The sequence below is a fragment of the Cataglyphis hispanica genome, chromosome 3 (genome assembly GCF_021464435.1).
Source record: "Cataglyphis hispanica isolate Lineage 1 chromosome 3, ULB_Chis1_1.0, whole genome shotgun sequence".
NCBI classification, from domain to species: Eukaryota; Metazoa; Arthropoda; class Insecta; order Hymenoptera; family Formicidae; genus Cataglyphis; species Cataglyphis hispanica.
Genome location: NC_065956.1, coordinates 9,109,263 through 9,129,745, shown reverse-complemented (window position 1 = coordinate 9,129,745; position 20,483 = coordinate 9,109,263). Strand labels below are relative to the sequence as shown.

General features: G+C 33.0%; 2 protein-coding genes and 2 non-coding genes across 6 annotated transcripts in view; all 4 read right to left on the bottom strand.

Moving 5' to 3' along the window:
* The window catches only part of LOC126859361 (neurotrimin-like), a 151,665-nt gene extending 141,275 nt beyond the window's left edge, over window positions 1-10,390 (bottom strand). For 2 of the 3 annotated variants that reach the window (XM_050610584.1, XM_050610585.1), the window contains exon 1: window positions 5,350-5,520. In XM_050610584.1, coding sequence (XP_050466541.1) covers window positions 5,350-5,458 — 109 coding nt within the window. In that variant the 5' untranslated portion in view covers window positions 5,459-5,520. Of the gene's footprint in view, window positions 1-5,349; window positions 5,521-10,273 lie in introns of those variants that run through there. The other variant, XM_050610586.1, reaches the window with a different exon arrangement.
* A 6,330-nt stretch (window positions 10,391-16,720) lies between these two features.
* Window positions 16,721-16,886, bottom strand: LOC126848525 (U1 spliceosomal RNA). The gene has a single exon (XR_007687277.1). It is a non-coding gene; the product is annotated as a U1 spliceosomal RNA (small nuclear RNA).
* Window positions 16,887-18,181: 1,295 nt separating this feature from the next.
* LOC126848524 (U1 spliceosomal RNA) lies at window positions 18,182-18,346 on the bottom strand. Its single transcript, XR_007687276.1, has one exon. It is a non-coding gene; the product is annotated as a U1 spliceosomal RNA (small nuclear RNA).
* Window positions 18,347-18,681: 335 nt separating this feature from the next.
* Window positions 18,682-19,803, bottom strand: LOC126859369 (uncharacterized). Its single transcript, XM_050610612.1, has 3 exons — window positions 19,700-19,803; window positions 19,175-19,483; window positions 18,682-18,859 (listed from the first exon to the last, which is right to left on the bottom strand). The coding sequence occupies exons 1-3, from the start codon at window positions 19,728-19,730 to the stop codon at window positions 18,828-18,830; spliced, it is 372 nt and encodes a 123-aa protein (XP_050466569.1). The 5' UTR covers window positions 19,731-19,803; the 3' UTR covers window positions 18,682-18,827.
* Between the last annotated feature and the right edge of the window lie 680 nt (window positions 19,804-20,483).

Here is a 20,483-nt window from a genome sequence, read left to right as displayed (position 1 = left end):
TGATTATTTTCAAACTTTAAATGGCAAAGAAATTTATTAATTTTATTCCTATTAATTACTGTAATTTTAAAAAATCTTGAGATTTTTGCGATTGAAAAATTATACTGCTGCTACAAATTTATATAATTGTGTGCCGCACATCTAAAGCCACATGTTAATATATGCACATACACATTGTTAAATTATCGTTTATTATATACCGTATATCATTAAATAATTTTATAAATTCAAATTAAAATCAATATGTGCAAAATATTTTTAGAATTTCCGATATTATTACAAACGTACAACATTTCAAATTAATTTAATTATTGCATTAATTGTTAAGTTTGTATACGCATTCTTGGAATAAGCGCATTTATTAATTACGTTTCATATTTTAATATATTATTTTATCGAATTTTCTATCACAAGTTTGACACTTAAATTGACACTTAAAATCATGAATTTTAAATAAAAATCGTGAAATAATGAATAAAACTAAAAAGTCTCTCTTTTTAATAATTACAAATTGCTAAACATTAATTGACATGATAAATATTTGATATTTATTATTACAAATGCATATTTCGTTATAATACTTCTTTTTTACATGTTTTTGATACTAATAAAATAATTAGGTACAAAACTTTGCCCGTAAATTATTGAACGATATTTTAGATACAAACAATGCTTAAATAATGTATTTATAAATTAATGTATGAATAAAATTCGCAATAATATGCATTCTTAAAAGGAGATTGTTATAATATCAATAAATAGAATGCAACATTTGTTAGCTGCCAGAAAATATGTAAAATAATGTGTTAAGCTATTTTAATTTATAACATTTAAATTTTTATGATATCAGAACAGAAATAGAAATAATAATTTATATAGTGTGTTTTAAATAATACTAAATATATATATATATATATATATATATATATATATATATATATATAAAAACAAATTACAAAATTCAAAAAATTGTCTTAAAAGTTGATCTTCCAACTGTATATTTGATAATTTATATCAGAGAGCAATCACACACTCCATTAGACGAAAATTCGCATAAAACTCAGCGGACCATCTTAGACATGGTACGAGGACGTCCAATTTACGTGAGGATAAATGTCGCGACATTTTCCGCGGTAATGAAAGTGGAAGAAGCTTGGCACGATCATTTTGTTTTCTTGCATAGCCGTGTAAGGGCACATAAACAAAGGAGAAAACTATAACACTCGAAAGAAGGGTGAAGCGGCGATGAAGAAACAGAGAAAACAAACGAGAGAGAGTGAGAGACAGAAACGAGAAACCGAGAGAGAACGGGGAAAGAAAGCATAGGGGAGGAATTTCCTCGGCGCCCCCAGAATTCAATCACACCGTGTTTACAGCTCAGTACACTTAATCCTCTTTATTGGATCCAAAGCGTTTGCCAGTGCGGCGTATCTCAGAATTTGATCAATTTTATGGGCAAAGGATTTGGATGATACTTGCGGATCTGGCATCTGTCTATTTCGACTTTCAGTCGAAATTATGTCGGTCCTTAAACCGATGTTTTCAATTTTGCCTCTTATACTCCTCTCTCTCTCTCTCTCTCTCTCTCTCTTTCTCTTGTGGATTTAATTTCAATATATATTAAGTAAACAAAGCGTTATTATCGATAACAATCGCGAAAAATACCGATTTAACAAAGATATTTTAACTTTTAAGTTTTATATTTTAAGTTTTAAATATATAACAGATGTAATATTCCTTAATAAATCTAAAAATGTACGTGTTAGCATTAAAGATAAGTTGCAAAAATAATTCGTGTCAAGTCGTAGAATATTGCACGAATAAGAAGTTAATACCTATTTCTGTCTCCAAATTAAAATCTCTATACTGTATCTATTTTAACAGCATATCGACTTATTCATTATAATTGAAACTTCTGCGCTATGATAGCTTCTAAATATCGCAAACTGGTGCAAAAATTTAAATACGACTGCATTTCTATTTTTTCAGTTTTTTTTTTCCCCCTTTACAAATGCGAATACGCGAAACGTTTGTGCAAACGTTGTTAAATTTGACGACAGACTGCCAGACGTTTTCCCACTGAGAACTACAAAATTACGGCGAGCGAGTTGCCCAGAAAAGTAACGAACCAAAGTGTGATAACAAAGCGCTTCACGTTGCAACAGATGCGTTTACAAAACGCACGCAGAGAGCTGGCATCCGTTTGTATAAATCACCGCGTAATGACACGTTTTTACATTATTTCTTCCCTATTTCCTCTCTTACCTGTCGCAGTATTAAAATAGGCGAGAGATCAAAGATAATAATAATTAGTGGAACATGAATAGCTAAATTCTTGGTCGCAGATCGATAATGCGCTCGCAACATACTGCATAACAAGTGATTTACATACCAGCGCGGCAAAAATATCATGGCAACATAGCGTTGGTGCATCGACGTTATTCTGAGAGCCCTGGGTGTATAAATAACTCCTTGAAAAACGGTCAGAAATGATGCGTCGTATCTCATGTTTGAAAAGCATGTCGTGCACCCGCGATAAATTACACTTCACAATATTAACCATCCAAATACCCGTTACTCTCTATCTCGCATTATTAATGCAGAGAGAGAAAGAGAGAGAGAGAGAGAGAGAGAGAGAGAGAGAAAAGAAATAGAGGAAGCATTATTGAAATACACGATCGCTCGGATTCTTACAAACTGACACTCGAGACATTTTTAAAACGTTTTGATTGTCCGATATTAACAATGCGGGAGAATTTAACGAAAGAATCATTTATCCTTAAAAGGATAAAACTTCCATTCTTCTATACACAACCTTTCCGTAAATGCGGAATCTACCTCATTATTCATCATGAGTAATAAGAATATAATTCAAATATTATTTAAATTTTTGTATTAATGTAAATTATAACGCTTAAATTATCATGGACGGATCTTTTCAGCAAGGTTAATGAAACGTTAAAGTATCTTGCGTAATGATCGAATTGTCGCTATGCATCACTTCATCTCGATTCGTTATAATTCGATCGAAAAAATCTCTATACTCAAGACTGTCACTGTAATCCTATTATTATTCAGAAGAGTTGTGTGGGACTTCGATTCGTCTCTTATGAATATCGGGCAAAACAATTGCCACTAAACCACCTGTTACACGTGCCAACTTTTTTATAATTTCATAAAGACGCAACTCAATTTACACACCTATTAAGCATTTTGCGTGCTTTATTAGCGAGATAATGTTACGACCAAACTTCGAGCTTCCCATCCCATAAACATTCTTTTCTCTCTCGCGCAACTTTTCTTGCTCCAAAATACGATGCATGCGCTTAACGTTAAGCTGGTTGCGAACTGTCCTACCACTTAATTAATAAATTAAAAATTATTTTGTAAATAAGATGCTTAGTAAACAATGCCATCCAGTTTAAATAAGAATATATGCTATAAAAATGTTATAAAAATAAATAGCAAATAATCTTAGTCCGATATTCTTTATCGCTCGTGAAAAGATGCATGTTGTTAATTTACAAAAGTGAAAATCTTTTATGCTAATATTAGAAGACATAATTTCTCCAATATAAATAACTTGCAAAATTAAAATATAAAAAATGTTAAAAAAAAACAACAATTAATATACATCTACTGAAAGACTGTTAAGAAATAAATCTTCGTGCATTTTTTTATTCAAGGAACAATCGATTTCGCCTAGATAATTTTCACAAATATGAAACAATTTCGGAAACTGTCAAGTACGGTATAAAACGGAATCGAGCGATATAAACGCGTCTTTTCTGCAAAGGAAAATATGTGTTGCAAAGCGCGTCTGGAATTGCACGGTGACACATCGGCAAGTGAAAATTTCTTCAATAAGGCAACAGAAAAGAAAATTTGCAGCATCAAAACGTTATATAAACTAAATGATGCACTTCCGAAATTTTACGATAAACGTATGTCGATAAACATCGTCGTTATTTTGTCCAAAAATATGTTTTTATGCAACTTGAAAAGCAAGATTACTATTTCTTGCCTTTTTTTCATTACACAATTTACTTTCTTGATGCAATATACGAAAAGATTTCTAATCATATTTTTAATTATGTTCAAAATACTACAGCAATCTTATTTTAATGATTCGTATGAACATCGTCATCAACATATCGTTATATTTGTTTAATCATAATTTTCAGATAGATACGCGAATATTTCGTGCGAGAGAAAAGGAAATGTCATGTATCATTCGATGACACAATGGCATATAACATGTAACCACAGATAGCAGTGTTCATAATTGAAAAATAAAACGTAAAATCAAATCACCACTGTCTCTCGTAAACGTCATGAACAAAACTGAAAAGTGGCAAAACCGAGCTCGATAAAGGCAATGAAATGAATTATTCGTCGCACGATTTCCTCGTGCGACAAATCGAAACGCGTTAAAACCATAACGCAAGCCAAATATCGAAATTCCTGTCACGCCAACGTTCGCGATTATAGATCCGACAATTAACAAATAAAAACCGATCTTTCGTCGCGTTAACTTCTGATTTTACTGATGAAAATACATTTACACAAGTTTTAATACTAGTTGAAATATTATCTCAGATATTAAGATTTCTGCTGTGTCGTATCATAAAAAGAGTACAGCATTATTAATATTTTACTAGCATATAAAAAAAATAATTATTAGAAATATCTCTGTCTTTTTTATGTCTTTTTTATAAACTTGTTTTATTATTAGTAACATAAATCCTTTTTAAAATCTCTTCAATATTTTAAAAATTTCTTACTTGAAAGATTAAATTAGCTTTTAATCATAGCTCGGGATAGTGCAATCGACAACCATTCAAAAATCTTTTTTCAGTCTTTGATTTTAATTACGTTCTATCCAATAACAATTTTTATTAAACTCGACTATATATTAATGAGCGATAAAAATATTTATATTTTATAATTATAGAATTTGTCCTCAAAAAAAAAAAATCAAATATATATATAATAAAAAAAGATTCTCAAAGAAACAAGTTCTTTTTTTCAATATGCTCCACGTTTGTTAAATATTTTTTTTTACATCCAAATTTTACATCTAAATGCTATCAAATAGTTTTTAATCGCACTATCGCTTTATCTATAAACTATATATAGATGCTCACGTGCAAAATTGAAAATATGTTTATTATTTTCTCATAGATTTCACATATTTTCTCGCAAATCACATGCGATGATAAATATTTTTAACGAGCAGCAATTAATAATTTCAGCTAGTACTACAAGTGTCATTTACATGATTCCGGCGCGCACGATAAACGTTCGAAGCGGGACCAAAATAAAAAATAGTATATTTTGTTTACTCACCGACTAACTCCGCACGCACGCCCACTAACAGAGTTGTCACTACCAGAAGGGGCACCTGTCGTCGGCGCGGGCACAGCACGGCACGTATCTCACCCATGATTCTCGTCATACACGTGTCGGTCGCACGCGTCTAACGCGACACCAAGGTATCGCTATCGCGTCGAGACTGAACTCCCGACCTGCCGCGAGACTACGTATATCCGACGCACGAGGCGAATCACTCCCCCACCTCTTTACCTCTCCCCACTATCGCATCTAGTCGCGCGCGCTAGTGAGACCAGCGAGGGGGTAGCACGTCGTTCGTCCCCACCGCGCCGTTCATCTCGCTTCGATGTGCCATGACGCGACGCGGACACGAGGGGGATGAAATCTCCCGCGTCGCGGAGCACCACTGTCACTCGCGCCGACGCTCCCGGCCGGCCAGCTAGCTGGCTGGCTGGCTGGCTGACTAGCTGACTGACCGTGTGCGCGTGGGTAGCTTTGCTTTAAGTTACGCTGACATACCTGGATTTACTTAGATCTCTCGGTGATTATGGCGGGACGAGAACCGTTAAGCCTCCTCTCGCAGTCGGACTTATTTCACGCGTCGCTATATTAGGTGAACTGGCAGTTGGGATCATAACGCGAGAAAATAGGAAAGTAAGATATAGGGAGATGGATAAAATAACAGGCCTATTTTAGAATCAATGTTGACAAGAATATAATTAATATATATATCTCAAATATATAAAATTAATATAATATGATAGAGAAATATTTACATTTTGTATTATTCTCTTGAATTAATTTATAAAACTGTTATTGAAATTGAAATTAAAATCGATATATTTTTAAATGAAATATTTTCTTTTGTGTGAAAAAAATACTGTATAAAATCGAATTAATTTATTAATATAAAATAAAATAATAAAAATTATATATAATTCTTAATTAATTCTTATATGTAATTATATATAATTCTTAATTAATTCTTATATATAATTATATATAATCTTCATTAATTCTTATAAAAATTGAAATAGATTAAATAATTTTAAAGAACTAACAAATCGAAATGTCAATGAGTTAAGGTAATATTTAAACCGAAAGATTAACACGAATGCAGCGATTCTGAATGTCGAAATTGACTTATTAATCTAATTTATAATTCCAAGTTCAAAGATATCTTCTTCCTAGCACGCGCAGAGCACGAGATTTATATAATTCGGGCTAAATTATATTTACTTTGCTGAAGCGCGGCCTCTTCGTATATGTAGAAACATAAGTGTGGAATATTTGCTTAGCGCGATGCAGCGCGAAATGATTTAAATTCTGCGCTCCGACACTAGACATCTTCTCTAGCAGTCACATAGAAACAGAATCGATACTACTCCACGCGATAAAACATTCAAATCTGAAAAGAGTTTTCTCTGCCACGCGCTGCAAACACAAACAAAGAGATTCCCACGCAAAGAATGGCGTGTAAGTGGACATTCTGGAAGCGTTCGAGGGGATTTGCTTTAAAGTTGCATTATATTTGCTTAACAAAGATCGATGGCGCGGTGAAATAAAAATTAACATGTTATTTTAAACGCGATCGCGTATCAACGTAACTTGATACAATAAAAGATAAAACAACATAACTGTCATTACTATTTAGTAAAATAATTACTAATCCAATCTCTTTTTATTATATATAAAAATCGCATTGAATAAATCATTCGGCGAATATCTTTACATACAACTGATTACGACCTATGAATAAAAATATTTTATTATCGTATACATGTTATTATTAATCCATTTCAAAATATATTTAATTCAAATGATTTGTTGTCGTTAATATTTTACTGCATCAATAAGCAAAATCAGATTGTCGGAATCGAACATTAATATGATTTATTAATTCTTTAAAGATGATAGCATGAAATAACAGACAAAATTTAAAAAGAAAAAAGATTATATTAGAGAAGATTATATAAGAGTATATTAGAGTATATTAGAGTTATATAAGAGTATTTTATTCATATATATATATATATATATATATATATATATATATATATATATGCTTGATATCTATGCTCTATACACAAGCTCATTCTATTCAGGTTATTTTTCTGACAATACAACATCAAAGAGAACCTCATCAATCGTTCCTCGTCAGTAGGCATCCTAATTCAAGCATGAAAATTATAGATTTGTCCGAGGATTATCTGAAGATGAAATGCAATGCGTTCAATAACTGTTTCGATTATTCGCGAGAGGATTACGATCCTTTGTTGGTTAGCCGAGAGATGAAAGGAGGAAGAGGGGAAAGAAAAAGAAATACATATCAAATCAAAAGTTCGTTTTCTTTACATCACAGACGCTTGTACATTTTACTGAAATTGCCTAACGGAAACCATCGCATAACTACGAAAAACTATTCCAAGCGCACCCGATAAAGGAATCCGACGAGAGTAATTGGAAAAAAAACCGGCGAGCACGAAACTTTAGACTATCGATTCCTGTACAGAGATTGGAGGGCTAGCGGTATAAAGGGACCAGCTCTCTCGTATATGCGCACAGTCAAAAAAGTAGATTCTCTATTTCGAAACTTTATTTTGCCGCTTTGATACGGAAGCGCTTTAAGCGCTTTCTCTACGAGAAGCCGAAGACGTCGCGTATCGCGTAATTCTATCGGAAGGCCTGCTTGTGCGCGCTATGTGATGGTAACGTCGGGAATGATGTACGATCCAACGAAATGTGCATGAAGGACACTGTATCACAGAGGGTCCGATGATATATCCCCTTCAAGACAACCTCGAAACTCCCGGCAAGCGAGGAGGACTGTGTACAGCACACACAGTCCTTCTCGGTTCCTCCTCAGTTACTGACTGCTACACAACCACTGTCGCTCGATTACACACATCGTCGATCTGCCTGGAGGCTCCTCAAGTTGGTCGATGTTATACGTATGTACGTCTGTGATACTCCGTGCGCGGCTGAACAAGTCTGACGCCTGACTATTGCACGCGCATGATATCCAACGTGCAGAAAATGCCGTTATGTAAATTCCCGCGTGTGCGAACGTACGGGAAGAAGTTACGAAACATGCATTACATTTTCAGATGCGCGATGCTCGAGAACGAAAGAGAGAGAGAGAGAGAGAGAGAGAAAGCATTTATATTTATCACTTTATATATAATCCATGGCCGCATTGTATTTGCATTAATTTGATTCGCATTTGCATTTATTGTGCAGGTCGCGATTTCGAGGTTTCCGTTTAGCAAGAATTCAGCTATCGCCTATCGAAACGTACACATCTCCCTGTCGGACATGTCAAGCTTCACATTACTATGAGACGAGAGATATATCTTAAATAAAGAATACATAGGAAGGCTGAAAAAAATCGTTTATTTAAATGAATTAATAGCCTGTCGCGAAATATTGCAAAATCGGTTTTCACATTTTCAGCAATTTCTATGCAAACCCGCGGACGATAATCGATGACTCAATTTCGTCTCTACCTTCCGTCAGGTCGAAGACAATGGCTATCCATTTTTCCGACAAATTTTTCCCGTTACCCTCTCATGTTGCCGCGCTTTGGCATGTCCTCCTCCGGTTCGGTGATCGCGGTAAAAATTTATCGTGGAAAATTGAAGTGCCACGGAATAATTGCTCGATCAGAAGCGATCAAGATTCCAGATAGTAAGCTACAAACGATCAAGCCACGCGATAGAGACCGCCCTGATTATTGCATGCCCCCAGACCGAAGTACGAGGACTCACGAAACTGCAACCGACCCTGTTGATTACGATATTTCGCCGAACTTTTTTTATTTTGAGGCCCTATCGACCCTTCTCATAATTTAATATTACATTACATGTTTTATAGAAGACATAACTATAATAAAGAGAGATTTTCTCTTATTATATATATTAAAGGGGCATATCCATTTGAGCTCTCAAAAAATGAGTATATTTTCTAGATTTTTTGCAGCGCGTCGACTTGATAAAAACTTTTCATTTTTTACTATGTTAATACAATATTATTAAATGCTTAAATAAAAATTTTCAGTTTAAAAGATTTTTTTTTATATTATGCGAATATTTGCAGATTTATCTTTTCATGCACGATGTGCATGAAGCTCGGACTATGTTCAACGGATTGATTTCAAATTTTGCATGCAATTTTCTAATAAGATTACGCATCTGCTAACAAAGCCTTTTTTTAATTCGATCCCGCATTTTTTTTTTATTATAAACAAAAAAAAAGATGGATTTTTTTGCAAAAAAAACAAAACTTTTTTTCAATACGCCGCGATTCATTTATTTTTTTTAAATTTTTGAAAAAAAAACGCTTGGACAGCAGATAGCTATTAATATGTTTAATAAAAAAAAGTTTATATTTTTGATTTCACATACAATGTAATTTATGAACATTTTCACACCGTGCAGTTACGTAAAATTTGGGGAAGCTCTGCAAATTTTCATAAAAAAAATTTTTTTAAGCTAAAAATTTTTATTAAAATGGTTAATAATATTATATTAATATTGTAAAAAAATTAAGAATTTTTTATAAGTCGTTGCGCTGCAAAAAAATCTAAAAAATATACTCATTTTTTGAGGTTTCAAACAGGTATGCCCCTTTAAATGATATAAATAATTATATATGTGAAATATTACATATATTAAAATCCCTGAAAATAATTATGTATATTATCTATCGCGCATTTATACTTTTTTTTACAAATAATAATCTTTTTTTAGTAAATAATGATCGCACAATTTTAAAAAATTTTATTTTTTTTTTTATCGATATCATAGCTAATAGAAAATCCAAAGTTAAAAAAATATATAATATTCTTGTTTTTACTGGACAAATTTTGTATTGCAGGACAAAAATATAAGACTAATTAAATAACTCGAACAGTGCATATGAACACATAACGCACACTCACCATCATACGATATCATAGCTGAGTGAGCGACCTCTTGATATGTCTCGATGTGTCTCGAGATGTTATGATGTTACATATGATGATGTTCCTCAATATTCCTTGATGCTTGGGATCCTGGGTGGCATTCACAACTTAACTCGATCGAGCGAATGCCGCGATCTACGCGAAAGCACGCATTAAAAAAATGAATCGCTTCAAAGCGGAAATCGAACGAAACGCGAAGCGATGATCCTTAAATTCGACACTCCCCACACGCGTTTGTTCGCGAAATTTACTCGAAACAAAAAACGAAAAGACGCGACGACGAGAGGCAGTTTCTTTGCAGCTGTGCACTGACGATATGCGATGCAAAGTGAACGACAGTTTCGGAATTTGGTCACGTGTTCTCGGACTCGTGACAACTTTGTGCGTTCGCGTATTGCAATAAAGAGAGAAAGAGAAAGAGAGAGAGGGAAAAAGGGGGAGAGAGAGAGGATGTCATACGAATATCATAATCGAGTGAGCCATCTTTTGTCTCGATTTGTTACATATCCCGATGCTCCTTAATGTTTCTCAATGCTTCGGAAACTGAATGGTATTAAACACACACTAACTCGATCGAGCGAAAGCGCGCGTTAAAAAAATGAATCGCTTCAAGGCGGAAATCGAACGGAGCGCGAAGCGATGCACGTTGATTATGAATGCCGAAATACGCACTAATCGCAATCACGTGCAATAACTAATGTAATAATTAATGTAATAACTAATGTAATAACTCAAGACAATCATCCTTGAATTTGGTTCTCTCGACACTCTTTTGTATGGGAAATTCATCCGAAACGAACGAAAAGACGCGACGATAAGAGGCAGTTGCGGCTGTGCACTGATGATGTGCGATATAAAGTGAGCAGCAGAAATTTGGTCACGAGTGTTCAGACTCATGACAACTTCGCGTGTTGCAGCGGAATTCCCTAGCGGAATTCCCTAGCGCGTCGTTTTATTAATGTATTAATATTAAAATATATTAATATTGTTAAAATAATATAAGATAGTTCGCCTAAATTCGAGATGTTTGACATTTATTTTTCAAGAATCACGATGCAAAACACATTTAAATGCGAAACATAATAATATATAATAGAATTAAATATTAAACTAATGTAATAAAAACAGCCATATAATACGGTTTATGAATATAGAATGGTTAGATATCATTCAATTAAATAATTCATAATTAAATAATAATAATACAAATGTTATGTTAAAATCATGAATATAAGACAAAATGGAAAAGAATATTCGCTGACATTTTTTATTTAATTGTGAATTGGAAATTTTATGACAAAATAAAGCATATACCCGCGAGTTTTTTTATCTTCTTATTTTGTTACGGTAATTAAAGATTATTGGGGCAATCATCATGTGTCAGCTCTGTCATTTTTCATTAGTTATCAATATTCCCGCGTCAGCTGATTTATTTGTTACGAGCTATTAAACTTTTAGGATCTTATTGAGCTTTAATATAACTTTAAAGCTTTAATATAACTTTAAAGATAAATTTATAATCAATGAAAATATAAAAAAGAGGCTTTATACTATGAGTTATTCTATAAAAAACATAATAAATGTCTCAATAGAATGATGTAACACGTCTGACAGAAAATTTTTATGATACACCAGATGTTATATAAGTTGTAAAATATCTTTTTAATCTTTGCTTTTTTTATCATTTTTTTCAAACTTGGTAAGAGAAAATTACTAGAAGAAAATAAAAAATAATAATTTTTTTCATAAGGAGAACAAATTTAATCGAAAATTCTTTTCTTCACGATTTCACTTGCCCGTTGAATGATGATGTTCATCGGAATCTACAAATCGGCTTTCGCACGAATATTTTACGGTAATGTCCCCGAGAATGTGCGAGCAAACGCCAGTGACCATGTCGTCAACGACAAACGCTGTAGCACAAAGTCGTTTTGACTCACGCGATCGCGAAGTTTCCATTATGATGCGGCTCGTACGAGCTCGTCGGGACGAGCAATTCTCGTGCCTACGAGCCGCTACGTCAATCAGTCGCCTTTACGAGCATAGTTTGTTCGGTTCATGGAAAAGAAACATTAGCGTCGTGCTCTCCGAGTTTGCTTCTGGTCGTAGCGATTGCCAATCTGACGATTTTCTGACTACAGATCGTTGCGTCTTTATTGCTTCTGAATGCATAATGATGTAATAAATGTAGCACAAAATTTTCAACATTACATTTTCGATAGGACGCGAATTTCAGATTGCTCGTCAATGCAATATTTGCTCCACTTTGCTACGATACAACTTTATGTACAACGCTTAAATATTTCTATGCATAATTTAATTTCTATTTGATCTTATTGTTGCTTTTTTGTTTCTATTTATTTAAACTTTTCATAAGCACACATCATCATAAAGATATAAAGATTTATTCCAAAATAAGCAAAATTGCATTCTTTTCACGATCGAATTGATACATTTATATGTCTATCATAGCTTTTAAGAAAAGACTTAGTTTTTTAAAAAAAGATATTTTTCTTCCGTGAAAAAAGTAATTAAATTTTTTCTAAACATATGATGTAGTGTAATACAAAAACTTATTAAGAAAATTTCAGATTCTTTTAACGAGCACATTTAATTAATGTATTCAAATATTTGATATAGGTCTTGGGATAGATTTATCTGTTAGAAGAATTTTTTTGCAATCAAAGTAATGTTAGTAAAAAAAAATCTTTTGTCTTGATCGCTTAAACGCAGTTCTTACGAAATCGAGAAATGAAATCGGACCAACGTCTTAGGAACGAACTATCGGTATCAACGCGACAATAGTGGAACAATGGGGCGAGAGAAAAGAGGGTTGAATAATCATTCGACATCAGTTAGAAACGATTCCGCCGTGGCAGATTTCGCTCGTGGCGGCATAGTTAGTTGCGGGGCAAGCCAGACAAATGTTCAGCCACCCCTTTAAAGGGAGAGGTGGAAATGCGATGTGCGAATACTGTAAGTAAGAATAAGTGAAGCCAACCAAGTCGAGCGCTGGCCGCGTTCTCTCGAATCCTTCCAAACAATACGACGACGAGGAACGACGCGTTGTGCATTGGCGTATGTAAAATTCGCTGCATCACACAACGCATCACACCCAATCAGGTCAAACTAGGTCGTCCTTTACGCTCACTTAAGTAGCTGTCATTTTTTTCAGTAGATGCAAAAACTTACACGAGATTGCAAATCGTGGGCAATTTGGGACGAAAAAGACAGAATACGACATAAGAGTTGATAGGATCGTGGGAAAATGCAGGAATAATTTTCCAAGTATTACAAATGTGAAGGTAGATGTAATTTAAATAAAATTTGAATAATTCTACTAACACATTTTTAGTTATACTCTATAATAGTATTCTCTTCTGGCGCATTCCCGGTGAATTTCGCGTAACGTTTCTCTTTATATTTCAAAGGCGACGAATGTTCTATGGAAATTTGTAGCTGCTACTCGAAATCAGGTGAAGCAAGCATCCGTATGATTCCGGAGAAAGGATTCTATTGGATTCCGTCCTACCAATATTTATTGGCTCTCTACGAAACGATCACGTCGACCCCTTTGAGGACTAGCATATACATAGTCACGCATAAATATACGAATGAGATGCGAGTACATAAATATATCGAAACCATCTGACTTCCTGCCCATCTTAAAAGCTGGAAGCAGTTCGGTTTACTGAGCTGTTTAATTTGACGACAGAAAGAGGAACTTTGAAATATCTTTCACAAGCAGACTGAAAAGCTGTAAGTCCCTTTCACATAAAATATATGTTTAAGGAAAATGTAAATTGCGAAAATTAGTATCTCTGCAGAAATGAAAATCTTTTATGCGCGAGATGAAACATTTTACACAGTAATAATGTATATTAAATAATTATATATAGATGTATAAATGTATAAATATAAAATTTTGTATATAACATATACATAAACAGTCCATAAAGAAACCAAAAAAAGCGCCCGAATGCGATGGCCATCGTGGGGCCATCTGCCTTGTACTATATAATGGGGTTCTTTAACAACTCTCTCATACCACGAGTATGACGTTATCGTTCTTAGTTTACGTTTTATGGCTTGAATGAGATTGCGCTCATTGTGTTATATGTTTGTATGTATATATATATATACATGTATATATGTACGAATGACGACAATATGACCTCGTACACACGAAGTATATATACATACCACTACGTGGTACTTACACATTCGCAAGTACAACGAGCGCCGAATTTTGTTTACATATCGTAGCCTTGCCATTATTCGCGCGACGAGATTCGAGCAAGCCGCCCATATTATTCCTTAATCGTGAAAAATATCGGAATAAAATAAGCAAGTTATAATTTATTGCAGTCAACAATTATATAATTATTTTAATTAACAATTATCTAATCTCACACAATTATTTAATTTCCGTGATTAATGACTATTGTATATATATATATGAAATTTGTATGTCTGCCCATGTATGTATGCGCGCATAATATTCTGACAGCTTATTTTACGCTGGCTGTGATTCATTTTTTTTTTTTAACGCTGACTAGTCGATCATATTAAACGAAACGAAACTATTATACAGAATCGTCTTCTTGATAACACGTGATGAAATGCAATGCTATTAAACTTTATCGAGAACTGGAGGCCGGCACTCTCAGAAGAGAAAGAATACGAAAGGAAACTGGACGAGGAATGATATTCCAACGGTCGTTTGTAAGGAAATGATGTTATTAGCAGGATAAAACATATTCCTTCAATGTTTATTTGTATAAAGTTATAATTGCACTCAGAGGCATAGTTTATGTCGACGTTACTGTAACAAGCGTAGCCGTAGAAACGTAGAAAATAATCGGAGGATCTCGTGCCGGAGGATCAATTTCCGTCGGGAAAGCCGAGCAATTTTTTTTCCATGCACGTCATGCAAGCAACATGCGTCGTGCATCGTGTACAACACCCTTTGTTTACGCGCGTTACCACACCGCGTTGCGTATCGGCCGCTGGACAATCTTTCGCGTTTATCGAGCGCAAAACAATGCCCGCTTCGAGGGAAGAATTAATTGGAACCGTTTGGAAACATCACCATGAAACAAGCTAGTGTCACAAAGTCGTAGCTCGCAACCGAGTAATAAATATAATATATGCCTACGCTCTCTTCTTACTCACTCTCACGGATATTGCATCAATTTGACAAAACCAAAAAAAAAAAAAAAAGAAAATAAAGAGGGAAAATTCATCTCTCGATGTAACCAAAGTTCTCCAAAGGGAGAAGGGGCGCGTTTCTGATCGCGAGAGAAGCGAACAACTATCGATATAAAAGGGGGGAAAAAACGTAGCCGGCGGGAGCTTGCGGTCGATGGGTAAGATACAAGGCAATATCGATTGAATATTAGGATCTGCGGGGAGGGGGCATGCGAAACCGGCGCGCACACATTAGCCTCTTTGACTTGCTAAATAGGTTAATTTGAATGTTTAAATTCCGGCTCCGTGCAACTCAATTTGCGAGAGAGGACTCGGTGTCTGGTTAATTCCTTTCCTTCATCCCCCGCGAAACCCTTCTCCGCCCTCCCCCCACCCTTTCTTGCATCAGCCACTGTTAACTTTCTGTGCATTTCGAGCGTCCAACATACGGAAATGTCCGGCATTCTCCCCTTTTTCTCCCCATGGAGCACCCGCGTGCTTTCCCATGTCATTTAATTGGAGAATATTATTTGCGCTCCGCTACGCCTGATTTTTTACGCATCGTGACTTCTCGATTGCTAGACTTACCAAAAGCGAGAAAAAAGGGAAATTGAAGTGCAAATAGAAATTTGAATTTCTTTCGTTGCTTAACATAATCGCGACAGAGACGACGGCGAAATTGAGGAAATGATAGAAATCACGGTAAAAATAATGAAATACGGAATAGGCCGCGTAAATTTATAACTATCGAATCAATATTTCATCAGATGGCGATTTAATTCTTGAATAATTTCCTAATATATTTAATATACTGATTACCGATTCGATCACTTATTCTTACATCTCTTTGTTTCTTATTCGAAAATTTCAATAAATAATATATATACGCGCGGCATTCTAAAAAAAAAGAAATATTTTAAACAATAAAATATTTTACGTAAATAAAATTTCCTGTTTTTACATAATTTATTTATATTTAAAATATAGCTAACGTATACGTGTGAATGTTAACATATCAGGAAGCTTGGGGGGACACAATCCTGCTTATAATATTATGCTATGTAATACAGAAAATGTTTCAAGAATCACAGAAATACCGTGTCTTCTGATATACATACAGATATCTGTATTAAAATACATGACATTATAAAAATTGTAAATAAAAATCCGTCCTTTACAGATTTAATAAAGAATTTATTTTGTTGTAGGATATGATTTTTGGAAATAAATTATCCGGGATAGCGCGAACGCTATCCCGACTATCAAAAATTATGCGTTCGACATATCCACGTTAGGGATATTCACAGAAGTCAGCTCTAAACCGTAGTGCAATGGTAAAAAGCCTCTTTCTGGAGGAACCGTCTTGTTGATCACGGTAACCTCAACACCAGGTAAGTATGTTTTTCACACTCGCTCAAGGTGCTTTATACCTAATTGTATGAAACTTTGAATACGAGAAACTTTACCAAAACTTGCGCAGTCTAGTGTTAAATATTTAAACTTTCGAAAAGATAGCTTAACAGAATAATCAAAAATCTTGATAAAATAAAAAGTTTGATTAACACTTAAAACATGATATTTTAAAGTATAATAAGTTAAATAGTGTAAATAAATACATTGGACACGTATCAGAAAAATACAGTTTGCAATAATTTTTATATACACCGCGTATGTTTCTAATGTAAGATAAATTATTAAAACTTTTTAATAAATTATTAAAACTTTTATTTTAACTCTCTTCTCTTTCTTCCTCTTTCCTTCTTTTCCCTCCTATCATATTGCTAATTAAATCAAATGATTCTTTGACATGAAAGTTATGTATTCCCAAATTAATTATATTAATTTAATTTTATTATATTAGTTTTTTATCATTCTTTTTTATATTATTTAATATCCAGGAAAATTGAGTATCTAAATTAAATTTTAATTTAATTAAACATTTTAAAATTCATTTTTTTTAGTAAATCATAAGTTTTATGAATGTATGTAAATTCTCAAGTTTATCGAATGTGTATTATTATAGCATACATTTATATTATTTCAATCTTTAAATATGTACGGCGAAAACTTAATGCAGTAGCAAAAATAAAAAAATCAATTTTTTTTTGTTAATTATATATTTAAGGATGTTATGTTGTATTAGAAAACACATGAAAACAGGCGATAATAATCATTAATTTTATAATATTATATCATAATAATGGTGTTAATTATGTGTATGCATATTAGATCTTTTTCTGAGAAAATTAGAGCTTAGTGTATCGATATTGCCGAGCATCAGCACACTAATTGTAAATTGTAAGCTCTATCAGCATGTTGGTTTCCCAGTTAATCAGTAAGATTACAAGTATTTGCGTCCGTCAAAAGATGCGTTCGCGCTTAATATGATATTAATTATATCGCGATGTGATCTACTACATAATGATACGTTGAATTCTTATCATAAAAATGTAAATACATTTTTTTGTAAAAATACACATATAATTATTATTAATTAATAATATACAGAAGACAAAAAATTGTCTATCATAATATACGGTGTATTCAAAATTATGTATAATTCTATTTCCCGAATTACATATAAAATATTATATATATATATATATATATACATATAAATTTTATATATATCAGTGAATCCGAAAATAGATTTTTACTTATTACAATTATATATTATTTTTGTGAATATATTATACGGGAAAGCGCGAACGCAGTCCCGACTATCAAAAATTGTACGTTCGAGATATCCACATTAGGGACATTCGCAGAGGTCAGCCTCAACCTTAGTGCAATGATAAAAGGCCTCTCCCTGGAGGAACCGCCTTGTTGATCACGGTAGCCTCTACGCCAGGTAAGTATGCTTTTCGCTCGTATCTTCACTGTATTTAAATCTATTTAAAGGAATTTTAATCACGGAAAAGCATAATATTTACAGCGCACTATAGCGACTAATTCGAAAACTATATCTAAGAATCTCAAGATATTTATGGGCGCACTTTGTTTGACGCTACGAATATTTTGAATCAGTCGAATCACTAATCAGGACAAAAAAGACAAAAATTTTTTTGCTGCTATTGATCAAATGCTTTGAAATTTTTTTAACGTCAAACAGAGCACGTCCTTCCATATCTGAAAAGTCATTCTAAATGAATCATCGAGCTATTTGCTAACAAAATTATTTAGATACATATGTATATATTTTTTTACATATTTTAATATATATGTACAATATAAATTGACAAAAATATGTTGTTGCTCAAATTTTTTGTAATGATTAAATATATACGTTAAGCCCTTCAGTTATATGACCCCCAAAAGTACATAGCGATCATAATGATCTTCAGCACAATCCATCTTTCAATTTGTAATAATCTGTATAAAATTTATATTTCTATTAATTATATATAACTAATGTTTTTTGTAATAATTTGTATCTAATTATAATAAATATAATTATATTACAATTAGATAATACTGTAAAAAAAAAATGAAGTATTAATTGTCACTAATATTGGCTAATGTAAAGAATTAATTATGATTAATTATATATCATTATTAATATTATTATATTATTATAATATTATTAATTATGATTAATTATATATAAATTATTTTACAATTAAATTGATTGATTAAAATTGTCAGAAAAAAATTGTAATTGTAAAAATCAATTTTTGAAGTACTTACTTGATCTGTACGCAATTACGACATTCTCCTTTACATCATTAGTCTTATCTGCCACTATGCGATATCTAGTACAATGATTGTAACATAACATGTGACAGACACTTGGAAAAGTGCGATCGTTAAAATCACGATCCCTGGCGCAAATTGTCCGATTACCATCATTATCGCTGTCCTCGTCATACATGACTTCCCTCGCGCGAGTAGTCGCCTCCTCTTCCAAACCGATCACTTTTTTCTCGTCACAGTGCTCGCAATTACACGTGGCTGCATTCTCAACGGCCGTCGCGAAGCACAATCCGAAAATAGGTACTGCGCATACAGTAATGATTACAAAAGCATGAGTAGCCTTTTACAGAAACATCGCGAAGAATGCATTATTCAATTATTTTTATACGTTCATGCACTAATTACATTCAAGTAAGGGCATTTATATGAATGTTGTGAAAAATTGAAAATATTGAAAAAGAATGATAAAAATATTTTATTTACCATTCTGCGCTTTAGAATAAACTTTTACCTACGTACGTAATGCAATTATGCTGTATGGTGGTCGCATATTTTAAGTCTAAATCAAAAAATAAGATAAAGCGTAATATGTATGTCGAGCTGCAAAGTGCAATCGAAACTGACACTTAAAGGCTATGCGACGAAATTATTTGACATACAGTGCTGTAGGAAAAAAGTTTATTGTCTCTTACGAAAAATTATGCAATATTCTTAATATAATTAAATACACATTTTTTTTTACGGAAAAGCGCATTTATATTTTCATTATAGAAACTCGATGTATAATTATGTAGTCGCGACATAATTAATTCATGTTAAGCACGGACGTATCTCTTGACGCAAGTGCTTGTATCCTTAACGATTAACTGGGGACCAATAACTGACAAGTACATAACTGCCGATATATCGGGAACATCGTCACACTGACCTCTGATCTTCTCAGAAAGTAATCTAATACGCGTACATATTAATATGATTATAACGACGTAATGTCATAAAATGATTATTATCGCGTGTTTCCGCGCATTTTCTAGCACAACATTAATATAATTTGAATATATAATTAATTAATGTATTTATAACAATTATAATAATTCAAATATATAATTAATTAAAGAACTACATTATGTATGTGTACATTATTTTAATTATATGTACAGTTTGTTGTGAAATTATGAAAGTTTTTACATAGAATTATAATAAAGAAGTTACGTTAATACGCATTATTAACATCGAGATATATATATATATATATATATATATATATATATATATATATATTTAAAGTGGATTTATACATAAT

Excerpts from the sequence above, each read along its gene's own strand:
- LOC126859369 (XM_050610612.1), bottom strand. The coding sequence starts at position 19,730 with ATGCGACCACCATACAGCATAATTGCATTAC. Across the intron at positions 19,484-19,699 it reads ATACAGCATAATTGCATTAC|TACCTATTTTCGGATTGTGC; the intron begins GTACGTAGGTAA and ends CTGTATGCGCAG. Across the intron at positions 18,860-19,174 it reads CGTAATTGCGTACAGATCAA|ATTATTACAAATTGAAAGAT; the intron begins GTAAGTACTTCA and ends AATTTTATACAG.